Consider the following 18,656-nt stretch of genomic DNA (forward strand, 5'->3'; position numbering starts at 1 on the left):
ATATATTGCTTATTTCTATAAGAAGAACATATAACTAAAATCTCATGATTATCAATTTCCCTGATTTACTACTATTTTCTTAATTCACTAACTCACCTCTAACCAATATGGCGTCATCTCACATCGAGTACCCTAATCGACCTACCTGTATGTATCTAGCTTGGTTATATTTACGTGGAGATCTGGCAACATGGCCCTCGGTTGCCATGGCAAACGGTGCTGCCATCTGTTATCGAAAAATTACCACAAAATTGCCTTTAGTACGGCCTTAAACTTCACACAGAACTTTTACTTTTATTCTGTCAACGACGCGTACACATTAAAAAGATGTCATGAGATGAAGCATATTGGCTGCAAATGAATATAATCAGTGAGAAGAGAATTTATACATTTGCAGGTGAACAGCGAAAGATGAAACAATAAAGACAAACTACTCGAAAAGCAAGTTTATCGCATTGCAGCTTGTGTCCAAGTTGGATAAGCATCAGCTTTGCAAGCAGAAATTATAATAAATACCTGTCAGTAAATTGAATTAATCTGAAGTCAGGAGCTGTAAATGTGTTTATTGTTTTTAAAGAGGAAAGCAACTAACATCAGAAAATGGAAATGCATATATGTGTACTCAATCAAGTGTGTTCAGTTTTTCTATCTGCATAGTGCAACATAAGTGCATAGATTTTGAATTCATTTTATGGATAAATTCAGCTTCCAGTGTTATTTTGTCATCACAAAGAAAACAAACCATCTGCCCAACCTGTATATTTCTAATAACCTTGCATTTTACTGTTGTTTCTGTACTACTGTAATAATTACTAGCTTTCTTATCTTTGTATGTAAGGATTGGTTGCATTAACAACCATTTTTCCTGATTCGTTTTTCATCCATTACTAGAGGCACATATTTTTGGTAAATAAAGAAGCAAAATTTCGGTACAAAAACCGAGTCAATTTCGGGTTCAAAAGCAGTAAATAAAATAAAATTTCGCTGTTATAGCGGTGAAAAAGCAATATATAAAATGACATTTTGGTTTTAAAATTGTGAATATAGTCCCAAATTTGATTTCAAAACTGCACTTACTACGCAAAATAAACATTTCCCTTCTAATAACACATTTATGTCGTTATCAGAATATTAAGTTTATTCCTGTATAAAGGGATCCATTTTTGCTTCTCAAATATTGACCGCAGAATTAATCAATTTTCCGTGAATTGCATAACTTGCAGGATAATTCTGACTTCAGAAATTATTGTGTTGGTAAATAAACTAAATTTTGCTTTTAAGAGGTATTTCGCATTTTGCAATTAATTTCGCATTATTTCGTGACAAAACAGGGTAGGAAAATGCACCTCATACCTTTCAGAAACATGAAAAACTAACATTACAATGTGTTATTTCACATTTTGTGTTTTCGTCGAAAACGAAATATACATGCCTCTATCTATTACTGAAAAGGTTGTATTGCATGGGAAGCTAGTAAGACCATTTTTAGATTTATTTCTTTGCAAACTGACTATATTATATTACTAATTTAATAGAATGCCAAGACAGTATAAAACGTAAACTTCTACATATTATAATTAAAGGACATTTGTGCAAAGGGAGTCAACATTATGCTCACCATCCACCTGTGGATGAACTGACCAGTTTGACCAATGTTCATGAGATCATGATATGTTTCTTTGTTTAGGAATTTGTTCTTCCGCACTTCCTGCCTGCTACTCATGGGGGTAGATCTTGTGTTTGTGATGGACGGGAAGGCACCTGCCCTGAAGCTGGACACGATGGGGCGGAGGAATGACTTAGCAGTGCACAGGAAACAAAGGTACAAGCCTCCAAGGACTGCCAATGGGAAGAAGCAGACCAATGACGGCAGCCGCTCGAGGTTCAAGGCACAGCTGAAGCAGGTACTCATGATTTAAGGCACTTCTGTATACATGTGCATCATGCCTCCCTGGTCCATGGCAACACCACTGCAAGGAAAAACCAAAGCTGATAATTACCTTATGTTGTAATGGGTGCCCCACTAGCTATTGGCCTCGGGTTTTTCCACATAATGTGCTAAATAACCCAATAGAAATGAAATTATAGGTGGACTCACCTTGGTCTAAGAGTTGACTGATGATGCATGAGGTGTTGAAAAGTGCCTGCCGTTTGGCATGCAGACACTCTCGAACTCGACATTCCATGTTATCAATGGTTCACAGCAGTTGTTCGACAGTCACAAGCTCAATTTTGCGTGATTGTTTTCTTCCAGTGCAGTATTTACCGGTAACTTTACCTTTTAACATATCACACAAGAAGAAATCAAGTGACTTTGGTGGACTTTTACTCTGATCACATCATCTTGAAAGAACTTCGCATCGCGCTGCGATGCCAAGGGTCCCGGGTTCGAATCTCGCTCGGGCTTGGTTGTTTCTGAATGTCCCTTCATCAATTTCATCACTCATCCCCATCTTCGCAAATTAACCAAGAGGCACAAAACACAAAGTAAAATAAACTAAATCAATCAATCAATCAATTGAAAGAACTTCGCTTGCAAACGACGTATCTCGCATTCTGCAGCACCACCAGTCTGTTTCCCCTGTTTTTTTGTTCTGTACTTATTTTTTTTTCAAAGTTATATGAAAATCTCGAAGCCAATAGCAAGTAGGATGTATTGTATAACATAATGTACCATAAAACAGGATGCACAGATAATACTCGAAGTTCTGAATACAGCTTCATTTCGTTAAGATGGAATAAATAATACAAGACAACACATTATTTATTTGATGTAGTGATTTAAAAAGAATCTCACACTATGTGCAGAAAGCATATTTCTTTTCTTAAAAATTGTCTAAAAGTCAACAAATTAAAAATTAACTGATTTTACATTTTCCTACATTTTGAATTTTTTGAAAAATGTAAAGTCGAGGTTCCACTGTATTCCATACGGGAGCAAATGATACGTAAAACAGAGAAATCTTTTTTTAGAATGTTTGCTTTATTACTAAAAATTTTGCAGACCAGCAAGGCTCTGGCATCTCGACTCACAGTCAGTATAATCCTCTGTGGGGCTCGTGTTATGTTGTCCCTTCATCCATGTCATCTTATCATAATTCATCCTCATCTTTGTGATTTGGTTTCAAATGGTTAAGGAAATGGTTTCACTCTAGTGACATATCAACTCCTTGCATACAATACTCGCCGAGATGAGCTGAGAAGTCTTACTTCTTTCACTGTCTTTGCTGTAATGTAATTGAAATGTAATTAAAGCATTGTGAGTATACCAACGGTGCTTGAGAATGAATAATAGTTACAATTGAAATTAATTCATCTGTAGTTTTGCTCTTCCAGTGTGAGGAACTGCTCAAGTGCCTGGGTATCACATGCGTCCAGAGTGCTGGGGAGGCAGAAGCCTTGTGCGCAAAGCTCAACGAGGAAGGGGTGAGTGTGCTTTGAAAGTGGTGTCTGTATGGAATGGCTCAATATTTAATTTGATAATGAGCTGGTGGTAGTAGAGTAGCCAAGATGTGTTTGGTAAAATTTTATTTGCCATTTGGTGTTCCCAAGGAAAGGAATGAAAGTGTCATAGCCCCTCCAGTACTTCAAATGTTAAAAAGAAGGTAAAGAATCTACTGACAAGAAAATTAGTCATATCTCTCCCTTGGTGGGGGTGGTGAATAGCTTTCATAATTTCATTTGACGTTTATTAATTTTTTTTTATATATTATTTTATTTTGCTAAACAAAAATCATTGTTATCCTAGTTGATTGAGTTTGAGTTTTAAGTCCACTTTATGCACAGAAGACTAGGACTGGACCTACAGTTTAAAGTGGGATCTGAACCACTGTGCCTCCAATGGGTATCAAAACTGGAACCCCTTGATTACAAGGCAATGATGTTACCATTACGCCATCGGTGAGGCCATATCCTGGTTGATTGAACGTATTATTGATTCCAGTTGGATTTATTAAAATTCCATGAGAAGAGCTGAAATGTTGCCAGCTTTGGAATTTTAAACTGATTGAATTGATTAAAAGAAATACTACTAAGTTAATTGCCAAGAAATGCATACAATTATTTTTTGTTAATTTTACCTAAACCGTGTTATACGAGGTGTGGCTAGAAAGAAATCGGACTGTTCCTACAAAATCTTTTATTGGTTATTTTGTACAAAACTAACATTATTCCCTTCAAAGTACTCACTCCCCTTCACTATCGATACACCGCTCCATACGAATCTTCCATTGCTGGTAGCAGTGCTGGAAATCATTGTCTGAAACCATGTTCATGACCTCCGTCGCTTTTGTTTTCACAGATTCTACGGTCGTAAATGTGGTTCCTTTCAGTGCTGATTTGTCGTTTGGGAATAAAAAAAGTTGTACAGAGCGAGATGCGGTGAATATGGTAGATGTTCTAACACTGGGATCCCATTCGTGGCTAAAAGTGCATTGAATGACAATGCCGTGTGGGCAGGAACATTGTCCTGATGAAGAATCCATGACTTGCTTTTCCACAAATCAGGTCCTCGCCTTCTTACTCGCTCACGAAGGGTCCTCAGCACAGTAATGTAATAATGTTGGTTGACAGTTTGACCTTTGGATACCCAATTAACGTACACAATCCCATGAATGTCGAATCAATTCACCGACATTTGAAATGTTTGATTCTGTTTTTGGCGTGCAAGGCCGTCCAGGACGCAAGTCGTCCGCAATCACTTCTCGTCCCTCTTTAAACCTTTGAAGCCACTCAAACACTTGCGTGCGTGATAAACACTCATCTCCATACACTTCCTTAAACAAACCATAAGTTTCTGTGGCGGATTTTCCGAGTTTCATAAGAAACTTCACATTGATACGCTGTTCCACTTTATCACTTAACTTTTTTCTGACGGAGCACAGATGTACGGTTCACTTCGTCCACAAGCTACAGTGAAACTGAGCATCGCGAACCCTGGGCAATCACACAGTCGATAGGCAGTATATCACATTATACACTCATGCACCTCTTGACCTTGATGTGATGGCCGTTTGTGGACAGCAACATCAATCCGTTTTTTTTCTAGCTACACCTCGTATGTGAGTTGAGAGCTCTAACCCCCATCCGGGACCAGTTCTTTCCCTTCTTTGCCTCTTCTGAACACAGTGGCCTGGTTGCAGTGATGCCAGTAGCATAGTAGGGATTTTCACTAGATCAAACTGCTCATATTTTATCTACATTGTATATACTCAGTGAAATGACATATTTAGTAATGCACTGGAATATTGTATATGTAATGTTCTGTATTTTCAAAATGCAAATATATGTTTTATCTGGGCCGTTTGGGATGCAAAAATAGAGAACATCACTATACAATATATAACTGCATGTACTGCACCCACCATGAACAGTGGAATATGTTCGAAGCAGTCACATATCCTTGTGTTCTGTTTCTATGAACATTATAATTCCTATGACTTTCTTCGTTATACGAGGGTCACTATTTATATTTTGAGCCTTGGCAACACTGATTGAAGTTAGGCGCTATTTGACGTTTGCACGGAATCGTCTGGCATTATTGACCATAACGTACTTCAAATGTTTTGTCAATAGCTTGATTTGTGTTGTTTATGTTGCCTTGGAGATTGCCCGACAACAATAAAATGGAATTAACTCGTGAACATTTTCGTGCGATGATTTTTTACGATTTTCGACGTGGATTATCAAGACAAGAGTGCATCAATCAACTTACTTCCACATTTGGCGATGAAGCCCCATCCTTTGCCACTGTGAAATGCTGGTATAACGAATTTAATCGTGGCCGCCATTCGCTCACCGACGAGATTCGCGAAGGTCGTCCAAAATCAGTTGTTGTTCAAGAAAACATTGATGCTGTGCAAAACCTAATACTGCAAGATCGTCATGTGACATACTGTGAGATTGAGGCAACCATAGGCATTAGTTCCACCAGCATATATAAAATATTACATGATCATTTAGCTGTGAGAAAGGTATGTTCTCGTTGGATCCCACACAGTTTGACAAAACTCAAAAAGACACTTGCAAACAAATGCTCAATAAATACAATCGTGGTGCTTCAAAAGACGTATATAAGATTGTAACAGGTGACGACAAATCATGGATATATGCATATGAGCCGGAACGTAAACAGCAGTCGACTGTATGGGTGTTTCAAGATGAACCCAGTCCAACAAAAGTTGTTCGCGCTCGAAGCACATCGAAACAAATGGTCACCTGTTTTTTCGGGAAAACTGGTCATGTGGCAACTGTGCCTTTAGAGGAACGTAGAATGGTCAACTCTGAATGGTACACAACAATTTGTTTGCCAGAGATCTTCGGTCAAATACGGAAAACAAACAAACGCCGTCGGATCATTCTTCATCAAGACAATGCCAGCTGTCACACATCTCGTCTAACAACCGACTTTATGAACAGTCAAAAAATCGAATTGATGGGTCATCCACCGTACAGTCCTGATTTGGCACCCAATGACTTCTTCTTGTTCCCAAATGTCAAGAATAAATTGCATGGACAACGATTTTCGTCGGCGGAAGATGCCGTTGATGCGTTCAAAAACCATATTATGGAGGTGTCTCAAGAAGATTTAAAAAACTGCTTTGACAAATGGTTCGAACGAATGCAAAAGTGTATTGACCATAAAGGAGAATACTTCGAAAAACAATAAAGCAGTTTTCAATGGCAAATTCCTGTTTTTTCATTGTTAGGCTCAAAATATAAATAGTGACCCTCGTACTCGTATAACTTTCTGCCAGACACTTGGTAGAAAAACGAAAGACCAGCATCCCTGAGTGGAAGTACCCCAAGAGGAGGAAGGAGAAAGAAACAGTTGTTATAAGCTGCTTATTAGTAGAGGGGTGGGAAGCATGACCTAAACCCCTATAATAGACAGTGACATATGACACCCACAATTATATTTTCTACTTCCCCAGATACATACTCTGATTTTATCTGTTCCAGCTTGTTGATGGCTGCATCACACAGGATGGCGACTGCTTCTTGTATGGAGCACGTGAGGTGTATCGCAACTTCTCCATCGATTCCAAGAACTTCAGCGTGGATGTGTACAAGATGGCGGTGATTGAGGAGAAGCTGGGGTTGACGCGTGACAAGCTCGTCTGCCTGGCTGTGTTGCTCGGCTGTGACTACTACCCCACTGGGATCCCGGGGGTGGGCAAGGAGTCTGCTTTGCAGTTTGTTTCACGATTTGGAGAAGGGGAGGTTCTGAATAGGTTAGTTGCTTTCGGAATTATAAGATTTAATAGGAATTGACTGGTATAAATCTATCTGTGTAATAGATGTTTAATGTTTGTTTGCGAGGCTAACTGAAAACATTTCATGTTTGCCTGTAGCAATACTACTAACGTCTTGTAGAGATAAATTGATACAAAATTCCTACCAACACTGACGGTAAACCGATATAAAATATTCTGAAACCAAATTTGTTAACAACTTGAATGCCTCATTTTATAAGCCAAAACTAATTTACATTATTTTTTACTACTAAAAAAAGAGGCATCAATTGAGCTCTTGTTGACCTGAAAACCTGGAAACTCTGGAATTTTTTAATATGATTTTTGCACTTAAAATTATTATGAATTTTGCATGCATGTAGTTGTAAATCATGTTTTGATTAAACATAAAGGTAAAAAAAAAAAAAAAAAAAAAGGTAAAGTGCTCCCCTGTGCATAGCACCACGCCATGAAGGCGTATAGGGGGTGTGGGGTAACGCCCCACACTTTCTTGATCCGGTCGTGAGTGGGGGTGATGTGATCAGCATCACGCCCCTGACTGCCTTTATTCCCCAGGGTTTCCCCCAGGTACCCATGTTATTCGATGCTGGGTGGGCGCCGGGGCCGCTTCCATCGTTAGAAAAGTTCCCGGATTTGAACCGGACGGGGATCAAACCCGGGACCTTGAGCATGGTAGTCAGACACGTTACCGACTGAGCCACTGCGGCCACCGATTAAACATTCACAACAAAAAAGGAAATTCTAAAATATGCTGTTTCTTGCAATTGTGGTCATTGATTTCATATTTCAACACCAAAAAAGCACTGTAAATAGAATGAAATAAGATAAAATGTTACAGAATGATGTGGAAATTTATTTTAAATTTACTTGGAAAAGTCAGGGAATCTGTTTTGACAAAATAAGTGGGAACCATGATAAAATAGCAGCCTCATTCAGAAGCTTGTTTGCTTTACTATCCACAAATGAATTTGGAGTTTGTGCCAGCATCCACTACAGAATGGTTGGTGTAGAGCAGTGTTGCCATATGAAGAGAAATATCCCTCGATGCAAGGAAATTTGAGTATAATTTTAGGTGAAAAGGGAAATGTGTCATTCTCTGAAAATTCCAGTATTGCAGGGAAATTTGAAGACATCAATCTTGTATGCATTTTCCCTTCTTTTTTGTAAATTTTTTCCATGTACCTCTAGAACAAACCGTAATTAAAATTTTATATTAAGCTGGAAAACAAGCAGTATCAGTAAGATTGTTGCATTTAACACACACGGTATACTCCTAATGTTAAATGTCAACAAAAACTTCATATTTCTTATATTTTAATTTGATATTAATAATCTTTGTTATTTTCATTCATTCAGTTAATCCTAATATCTGCTGTATGAATTGATATTTCATTGATAATAATAATTGCTAATGAAGTTTTCTGATCCTGATTCAATTTTTCTGGGATGAAGGGAAATTGGGACATAATATGGAAATTTTGCACCTTGGAAGGGAATTTGTGCATTTTTGTTGTAACAACGCTTGTGAGGAGGATCACAGAAGACAGAGATCACCTTAAATACCAAGCTTGGACACAAATTGTCCTGATGAGGTATTTGTAATAACACCTAGCCAGGACCTTCACGTAGTATACCCTGGAATGTATTTTGCAGATTAACAAGGCTCTGGCATCTAGATCTGTAGCCATGGATAATCCTTTGTAGGAATTGTGGGGCTGTGTCATCCATATGTGTTTGTGATTGTTCAGTCATTGATCTCATCATATCACCATTCATCCCCGTCATTGTGATTAGCCAAAAGTGGCAGAAAAGTAACATAAAATAACCTAATTTACCCAATCAACCAACCCAGCAGGGACATAATTTAATATCAGACTTTTCAAAGAGTTAAAGCCCAGATTTTCATTGTGTTTGTATTTTAACTTTATTTATGACTTCAACTCACCATTCACTATCATCAGCACCAGTGTTGTGTTCGAACAAAGCATGGTACATTACTCCATGTATCTTGCTCACAGGTTGCAGTCATGGACGGAAGATTCCATGTTTGAGAAGCTGGAACAGGAACGAGGGGTCCTGGAGGGCTCCCACTGCCCTTGCTGTGGCCACAAGGGGACGCAGTGGAGGCACAACAAGCAGGGCTGCAAGGCTTGTGGGCTGAAGGAGGGCTGCCAGGAGAACTCCAGCGGACTCTCCACTTTTGTCAACAAGGAGGACCTGTAAGTGAGTTGAGGACTAGAAGTGGTAAACGTTGTAAGTGCCAAAAGTGAAAGTGTTGGGAAATCGCATCGTTCCGCACATCAGCCCGTAAGAACGTTCACACTAGTGACCTCTTTACATGCCCTTTGAACTACTTAGAGGACTACCAGCCACTTTTCACGTTTAACACATTATAAAGCAAGGCACATTTCACAGTTTAACGTGGAAAACGGTGTTTGAATTATTGTGGCACTTACAGCGTTTACCAATTTTAGTCTTCAGTTCTTTTCATGCATGTTTTACTTGAATTTCATTCATTTTGTATTATTTGCTAAATTTATTTCTCTCCCTCTTTTAACTTTTTAAATCAATAGCCAGTTAGTTTAATATGATATAGTTCCAATGTGTACATTTATCTTTAAATTTATAAATATCCTGAACTGCTATGAATAGTTACAATTTCCAAGTATTGGTATCAGTAGGTGTAAACAAAACTAAAAATAATTCAGAAGCCAGCATTTTTAAAATAATGTATTTATTATTTGCAAATACGAGATAAGGAAGCCATAAATTGAACTAAGATAAAGTATGATATGTTATCTTAAAACATTTATTAATTGAAGTGGTAAAATATGGTAAGTGGCATTTTGGTCATTACTGAGTTACAAAGTAAAAAGAGCCATCCTTCAATTTTTGAGTGTAATTGCCATGTCATGCAATTTACATTGGACTCATTGAATCTTCTGAAATTGGTAAACAAAACACAAGAACAATTTATATACAGTATAGCTTCTAATAAACTTTCTGCTTAATGAACTCAATAATGACCAAAATGTCATTTACCGTGCTTTACTCCTGAGCCCTTCAATTAATACAAGATTGGATTAAAAGTCATTAATTCTTCTACCAGAGTGACCTTCCTAAAGAAGGCTCAACAACTATGCAATACATTCTAATATACAGCCGACTCTACCATATCACTGCAGATTTTAAAATTTGGCTAGCACTATTGCAAAAATTTATACCTCTATAATGTACAGGGTAATTATGAATGATTCATCGGGTTTTAGAGTGAAATATTTCCAAAACTATTAATATAATATGTGTGTGCTAATCATGAAACGAAAGAACACATCTGAAAGTTTAATTTATCATATTTGTAACCTTGGCACCTGCCGACAGATGGCAGCACAAACCTATTTTCCAAAATGGCGTCTATACAGCTGAAAGCATTCTGTGTTTTGGAATATGAGAAGTGTTTTTCCGTTGTTACCGTACCACATGCATTCTGGAGACAGTTTGCAACTGCACCACCAGGTCACCAAAGCATTCTGCGATGGCACTGACAGTATGACCAATCAAGGGTTGGCCATACATTCCCAAATACAAGCAAAACATAACATTACTCCACTCAAGTTGAAGGCTCAATGCTACCATGCCAAAATGACATGGGAAGCCATTTTCTTTAATATCAATATTAGAGGAAATTAAGATAAAGACCCAAAAACCCCAATAAACAGCCTAAAATCAAGTTAAAGCTGCAATCCATAACAAAATAAGTTGTTATCAACATGCTAAAGCCATTTTGCATACAAAAGCACCATGTGCTATAATTAATTTATCAGACAATTTTTTTATTTATTTACCTATTTTCAAGACAACATTTGTGTAGGTTCAGAATAACCCCCTTTTCTTGAAAATACCATCCATTTATGCCAGTTAGCATAACTGTGGACAAAAAACCTCAAAAGTCGATGTTTTTTGTAATAAAAACAATCGAGAGTTGAAAACTCCATCCTACTCTGACACCTGGTGGCCAAACTTGGAACCACTTGATCCAAGCTACCCAGGACTTGAGTCAGCCAATGGGAACCATCCCAGGCCATGACATCATGGGAAGAGGATCAGACTTCCTTTATTATGTGTGAGGAAAGCCTTCATGCATCTCTCGTGTTTCAGTTCTTGACCAGTGAAGGTCATCGTCAAAAAACGTGGTATGTTTAAATATAAGTAACGTGAGTGAGCACAATGGCCCTGAAATCACTAGGGACTGCAGTAAAGCAGAAAGCCTAATGTATGGTGAAAGGATAGATAGTAGCCTGGGAAACTATCTATGCCTACAAATGGGACTCGGGCATACCCAAAGTGCTCAAAAACGGGAAATACGAAGATTTGCGATCCTCGTTGGTTATGTGTAAGGCCACGTGGCTATGTGCCAGGACTGTCTGATGCATAGCTATGCATATCCACCTGAATCTAAGTTCGTAGGAACCATCCATGACCTACAACACCTGTAATGGCCTGGAGAGGTTGCAGAAAGTGCACGAACATGTGTTATGTGTCAACAAAATCTGTTTTGCCCCCCAAAATGAGCCATATTTAATCAGTGTGTATGTGTGCTTCAACGGCCCCAAATTTGGTAAAACATGTCCTCAATATTACATCTGATGAGATCCAGAGTATGTAAGTAGGAAATATGTGTTTTTATTTAAATGCTGTGTATATAAGTGCATATATGTTTGTTGGTGCCTTTGCTATTTCCAAAATACTTGTGTGTTAAAGGCTAATAAATATGTCATTTCAATGAATGGGATTTGGTTTTCATTTCTGAGTGTGTAATCCTGCGAGTGTTCCACCTCTACCGTAAAATTAGGCTGAAAGTTCTCTAGATACCAGCGAGTATTCTTCAGAACACTCGCTGGGAACATCACACATGGGAGATGTGTGGCTGTGTAGAGTAGCTTGGGAGGTATATTTTTAGGTTTCTCTGCATTCTTGTGGTTATTGAAGACCAGTATATAACCAAACCGATGAAACCAAGTTCAAACCTAGAAGTATAGCTCCCGAAACCCATTGCAACAGTTTAAGAAAACAGGACGTCCAAGCAATTCTGATGAAACAGTGGAGCGAGTTATGGTGAGTTTTGTGCGTAGCCCACAGAAGTCAACATACCGCACCAGTCGGGAACTTGATTTTGCGAACCCAATTGCGACTGAAACAATACCGCATACAGTTATTGCAAATGTTACAACCAGACGACCTTGTCAAACGATATGAATTTTGTAATTCCATGCAGGATGCTATGGGGGACGATGGTTTTCTTGAGCTTCGCTGTTTTTAGTGACGAGGCGACATTCCATTTGAGTGGTAAGGTTAATCGCCATAATGTTTGTATCTGGGGTACTGAACAACCACATGCTGCAGTGCAACATGAACAAGATTCCCCAAAAGTGAATTTATTTGCTGCAGTGTCTAAATCGAAGGTGTACGGACCCTTTTTCTTCACAGAGAACACTGTGAAGGGTATGTCATTCCTCGATATGCTGCAGTTGTGGTTGTTATCACAAGTGAAAAGAGGATTCCAATAACTTCGTATTCCAACTTGATGGGGCACTGCCCCATTGGCACACTGAGGTGCGTTGCTACCTGAATGAAAAACTCCCATGCCGTTGGATTGGGTGACGTGCTGAAGATGACTTAGCACTTTTCCCATGGCCTTCTAGATCTCCCAACCTAATGGTTTGTGATTTTTACCTTTGGGGGCATGTGAAAGACACAGTGTATGTGCCACCACTACCAACAACTTTGGTTGAGCTGCAGGATCGCATTACAGCTGCATTTACAACCATTAGTAGTGATATGCTAGAGCACGTATGGGTCGAACTACACTATATCACATAGATGTGTGTCATGTGACAAAAGGAAGCCACATTAAACGTTTGTGAAAGTATGTCCGAAACTTGGACACTTTCTGTTTATTTTCATGTATCATTCTTTATTGTATGTCTTATATATTTTTTAATTCAGCCCTTTCAAACCCGATGAATCATTTATAATTACCCTGTATTATTTATTATTCTGATTGAATTATGCACCGTGTACAGAGAACACACAAACATTAAAAGACACATAATGTATTAAATATTAAAAAAAATGTAATGGAAATTTTCGTGAACGAACTGAGTATTAATTTTTTTTTTTTAGAACTAAATTTAAAAATTCAGGTACCAGGTACAAATTTTCTTATGCAACGGCGACCGCTCACCTTGTATTTTTCTATCCCTGGTTATCAGTGTCTGTGGAAATACATAAAAGTACTGGCAATGGTATCACTTCAAAGTTGTATCGGTTCAGTTCTACATATATACTAATGTCCAAAATTAAAGCAACAAACTGAAATTCTTTCCCGCGTGTCCATTTGACCACATAATATGATCAGGGGATAGTAATATTTATGATGTCATAGACAACTGGTTTAAGATAGAAAATAAACTAACCTTAATGTCCCAGGATTTATCACCAAAAAATCACGATAGCAACAGGTTAAACTTGGCAAATTTATAAAAAAAAGAATCGCACGAGGAAAGGATTTCTGTTTGTTGCTTTAATTTTGGACACTAGTGTATATGATTTGGCTACATTTCAATGCAAACTTGTTTGCCACAAGCCTGGTCTGTATATGCATGTATGTATCTTCTTTCTTCTTCCAACATGTCAAGTCTTCAACATGAAGATTTTCATTGGCCAGATAAGTGAATGTTTTTGGTCACATTGCACTTGAGTTCTACTAAGTCTTTGTGGGTTAATGAATTTTTTGCAAGGCTTCTTCGATGGCATAGCGTCACCTTGCAATCAAGAGACCTGAGATTCAGTAGCTGCTGGAAGGATGTGAGTGCTTTGTATCCCACATTAAACTGTAGGTTCAGCCCCAATTGGCTTATATATGCATAAAGTGTCTTAGAACAGAAACTCAAAAGTCTTGTGATGGGCTTATCTTTGTACTAAGTGTAATTTAAATTGAAGAGCGAAGGATGTATTTCTCACAAGTGGAAAATGTTATGGATTATTTTAATTTTAACCCTTTTGCAGGAAGCAGATGAAGGAACTTGTGGCTGAGCTCAACATGAGAAAGAAGGCCCTGGAGAGTGGGGACTTCTCGCCACAGGACATCCTGAGTGAATTTCTCAACCACAAGGAAGTGGCTAGAAAACTTGATTTGACATGGAAACGGCCAAACTTGAACACTTTTCTGGTAAGCATTTTCTTACGCCCAAAACACAAACGTAAATACATACATACACATGATTGATATGTAATAGTTACAGTTACAGTACATGTTCAACATTCACACTATCTGCTTCAATTCAACACCCTCAGTTGTGTAAGACATCTGCTAGTGGAGGTGATTTGGAAATGACACCTGCAATCCTTTCTTTGAGGTTTTCCAGGCTCTTAATTTTCTTAACATACATGATGAACTTTACTTGTCCCTAAGATAAAATGCAGAGGTGTTTGGTCTGGTGACTGTGGTGGCTATTCACTTATGTAGCCTGGCTTTTGTCTCACTCTGTGTAATTGTCAGTTTCGTATGGAAACATTGTGTCATTTGATCTAATGCACTAATCTTTGAAGATGCATGGAAGGAGATAAACAGTTGTCACTAACTTACTCTGCGTTCCATGTCATTTAAGCAGTGAGCAATTGATTTCATCACTTGTTTTTGAGCTCAGGTGTGTGTTTCAGATTATAACCAGCATGAATCCTTAATTGAGTGTTATCCTATGTTCCCAGGAATACTCCAGCTCATTCCTCAACTGGGCAGAGGAACATGCAGTGGAGAAGTTTCTGCCTTTGCTCACCAGGTGGCAGGTTATGAATATGAACCATGCGTCTTCCAGCACCTGCAGTGGTGGTCTCCTTCAACCCAAGCGCATCGTCCGAAAGAGGGTGGTGAAGGGCATTGCGAGCTATGAAGTGGATTGGTCCCTACCTGAGCACTACCCTATTGCGAACAAGACATTCACCAGCACGGAGCCTCAGCTGCTGCTCACAGACTCCTATCCTGACATTGTTGAGGAGTTTCAAAGTGAGCAAGAAAAGAAGAAGAAGAAGAAAAAGCCAACTGGTAAGATTATCTCTACTGTAGACCGGTAGGGCAAGAGTGGCGTAAACCATGACCCTTGCTCAATGCTAGTAGACGTCAGCTCCACCTTGACAGGACATTGCATCGACTTGGGCACCACGTTCCTCCAAGTATAAAAGGCAAAGGTGCAATGCAACGTCTCAGGTCTCCTTTTTGTAGCACTTTCATCGGCAGTAATTGAGTAGGAAAATTATCAACCTGCAGCCAACATAATGGGACTAAAGCTTGAGCAAGGTGAGTGAGTGGTCAAATTGCCTTTCTGATCTCTACAATTCCTTTCATTCATCTACAGGATTTTTAAATGTGTAGAATGAGACCTTGGCCTTTCTATAACAAACCTCCTGTCTCCCGGTACAGTCTCTTATCTTCACGAGATAATAGGCTCACAGCTGGAGGTTGGAAACTAACACACACTCTTTTCCTCTAGCTAGCAACGATGAATCGGGGGGACACAAGAGACTAAAATACAGTGTGCTATTTATTTTTCTTTAAGGATATAGTAGAAAAAGTACTTTTTAATTTTGTATATAAATGCCAAGATTACAAGTTGAATCAGGTTTGCTTTATGGTGAAGGGATGCATTTCAGTGGTTAAACTGAAGATCCAGTCCTGGTTAACCATTTGAGCATGAAGTGAACTTAAAACAAGTTAGATAATTATTTTTCTTCCTGCATATTATCTAAACTTTTAGCTTTTGAGTGAAAAGGGTGTTCCATGCTTGTGTCATGCTTATGGCTAATAGCAAAAATGCATTTGGCGCTCTATATGTTAAACTCTGACACACATCACCTTTTGATGCCCAAGACCACTTAGTATACCCTGAACTGCACAGTTCCAGACTAACAAGCAAGTATAAACATCTGTGGGGCTTATCGTGTGTTGTCCATATATGTTTGTGATTGTCCGTTCCATCTTATCATTATTCATCCCCATCATCTCAATTAGCTAAAAGTGGCAGTGCTTTCCAATTGTCCTCACGATGCTGGGTCAACACTGAAATTTTGGAGCTTACATTGGGAATCAAACCTGAGACCACTGACACCAAAGGAAGGGCACTAACTGCGCTGCTAATTGAGAGCTATGTTGTTCTCTATCAGTTTTCAAAAAAGGTTTATATACAGCTTTACATGCAAAATATGATTAACGCACTATGTAAATATAAATTTGAATGGTACTGATGGAAACTAATAATTTTTCTCCCTTGCAGGTAAGAAGGGGGAGGCAAAGAGGACGTGTGAACTGTGCAACAAGCTAGCTGGGGCCAAAAGCCAGGTGAGCCAACAGAGTCACATTTGTAAATTCCTAGCGCCTAAAGACAAGCCACAGAAAGACAGTACGGACAAAGCCACAACAGACAGCATAGATGCACTATCTAAGCTTTTTGATGACTTGGGCATCGACAGCACATTTGACGAAGACACTTGCGACGAGGCTGAGTTGTCGGCCATTATTAATGGTATTGTAAGTGGTAGAGCTAAGCCATCTGATGATCCTGTTCACTCAAAACTCTCCTCCTTTGAAGGCATCGCCACGGAAGAGGCAGAGGATGGTACGCGTTACTCTTCACTCCGAAGTGGTGGAGACTGGGGGCAAGAGGGTGAAAGTTTGGACGTGAGTGGTTGTGCCGAGACTTTTCCTGTATCAGGAAACGAGTCCGAAGGCAGTCAGGTCAACATTCCTTTGGACAGGAGCAGTGATGAAGAGAGCAAAGACTCATGCGGAACGGGAAGTGAGAATGAGAATTCTGAAAATGTTCCTACAGTTCTAGGTGCTCAGTTGCCAGCAGGCTTACTAGTCAATGAAGATGACTCTGCCGTACCCAGTGATTTTTGTTTAGAAGATAGTTTGTTTTGTTCAAATGTTGATTCTTATCCCGAACCAAAGTTTAGTTTGGGTTGTAGCTCTTTTCTAAAATCCTGATAGTTGGTTGATTGTGTTATGTATTTTTTTTAATTGTTTACAATGGATTCTGTGTAGATTGATTTATTCAAATTTTGCCAAAATTTAATGTTATACTGAGTGAGGTTATTTTCTTAAAATGTGGGCGATGCTAGTACGAATCAAGTGCAAGGCAGGTTAATTTTGTTTAAATTTGTTCAGTTATGTTGCATAATCAGTTGTGAAATTTCTTTCTCGTGAATGGTATAATGATTATTATTGAGTTTCTATAGCAGAATGTACTTCTAGCAGTTTATTTCTTTTTGTGGTACAAATGTTTTATATTTGTTTTGCCCAGTATGAATTTCAGAAATATAATTATTGTTTCATTTAATTTACATTATTGTTTTGTTTCTCTGCCTCATCCCAATTAATTTGTTAATAGAACAGCATTTTACTGCATCCATGAACTTTTTTAATCTTAATAGCTAAGAGATCAGTTGTAAGAGCATATGACAGAAGAGGCCATTCCTGAAGGTTGATAATGACTAGACTGCTGTGAGTTGCTTTCTGCTCACATACACTTGCCCACTATGCTATTTGATTTACTGTAGACTTTTCTTCAGAGTTGTAACCACTACATTGCATTTAGACTTTAACCTGGACAAAAGTAATAAAACAATACCTTCTGGAATGTGTTCTGCAAGTATCCCTAATGGTTGGTATACATAAAAATACCAAGATTTCCCACCAGGAAATTCAGCCACCTTTAAAAATATCCGCCATGTTGGATTTTATGCATCGTTTTATTTTTTCGACTGAAACGAAACAAGTTCAAACAACTCAAGTGCAATGTGGTTTCATTTTGTATAAATTTGTTCATTTATACTGCATTTAATCAGGTTTACAATTTTCTTCCTTGTGGATGGTATAATGAGAAAGAAACCTCATGCTTCATAATTATTGACTTTCTGTAGCAGAAATTGTTTAAATATTGCCAATAGTTTCATGACTTATGTAAGGCTAATGAACTATCATGAATAAACAGCGAAGGTAAACCACACAAAGGTTCGCTGCTCTAGAAGGAATTTTAAGCAGATGCAAATTTTCTGGTTTTACAATATCATAGTAGTTTTTACAAAGGGGTGGAAATTTTTAAAAGGTTTTGCTTGTATCAGCCAAAAGTCCAGCTGAGATTTGAGTTGAATATCTCACACCTGTTTTGATTCACATCATAGTTTTGCTCAAAGGTGCAATACAATAAAGTATTATTAATAATAATAGTAATAAAATCGCCTTTATTGGAGAGGGCGTGTTTCGGCCTCTAGGGCCGTTCTTACAACAGACCCTTGTCTGGGAGATTAATACAATGGAATAAAGAGTATACATTGAGAAAAAAATAA

General features: G+C 38.4%; 1 protein-coding gene across 5 annotated transcripts in view; it reads left to right on the top strand.

Annotated features, from left to right (window-relative positions):
* Positions 1–17,651, top strand: part of Gen (XPG-like endonuclease) — a 36,214-nt gene extending 18,563 nt beyond the window's left edge. For 4 of the 5 annotated variants that reach the window (XM_083133610.1, XM_083133609.1, XM_083133608.1 and 1 more), the window contains exons 3-9: positions 1,688–1,904; positions 3,337–3,426; positions 6,961–7,232; positions 9,272–9,472; positions 14,322–14,484; positions 15,024–15,357; positions 16,583–17,651. In XM_083133610.1, the coding sequence (XP_082989736.1) occupies positions 1,688–1,904; positions 3,337–3,426; positions 6,961–7,232; positions 9,272–9,472; positions 14,322–14,484; positions 15,024–15,357; positions 16,583–17,295 (1,990 nt within the window). In that variant the 3' untranslated portion in view covers positions 17,296–17,651. The remainder of the gene's footprint in view (positions 1–1,687; positions 1,905–3,336; positions 3,427–6,960; positions 7,233–9,271; positions 9,473–14,321; positions 14,485–15,023; positions 15,358–16,582) is intronic. The other variant, XM_083133612.1, reaches the window with a different exon arrangement.
* The last annotated feature ends 1,005 nt before the right edge of the window (positions 17,652–18,656 follow it).

This window comes from Lepisma saccharinum, chromosome 13, assembly GCF_977018435.1.
Source record: "Lepisma saccharinum chromosome 13, izLepSacc3.1, whole genome shotgun sequence".
NCBI lineage: Eukaryota > Metazoa > Arthropoda > Insecta > Zygentoma > Lepismatidae > Lepisma > Lepisma saccharinum.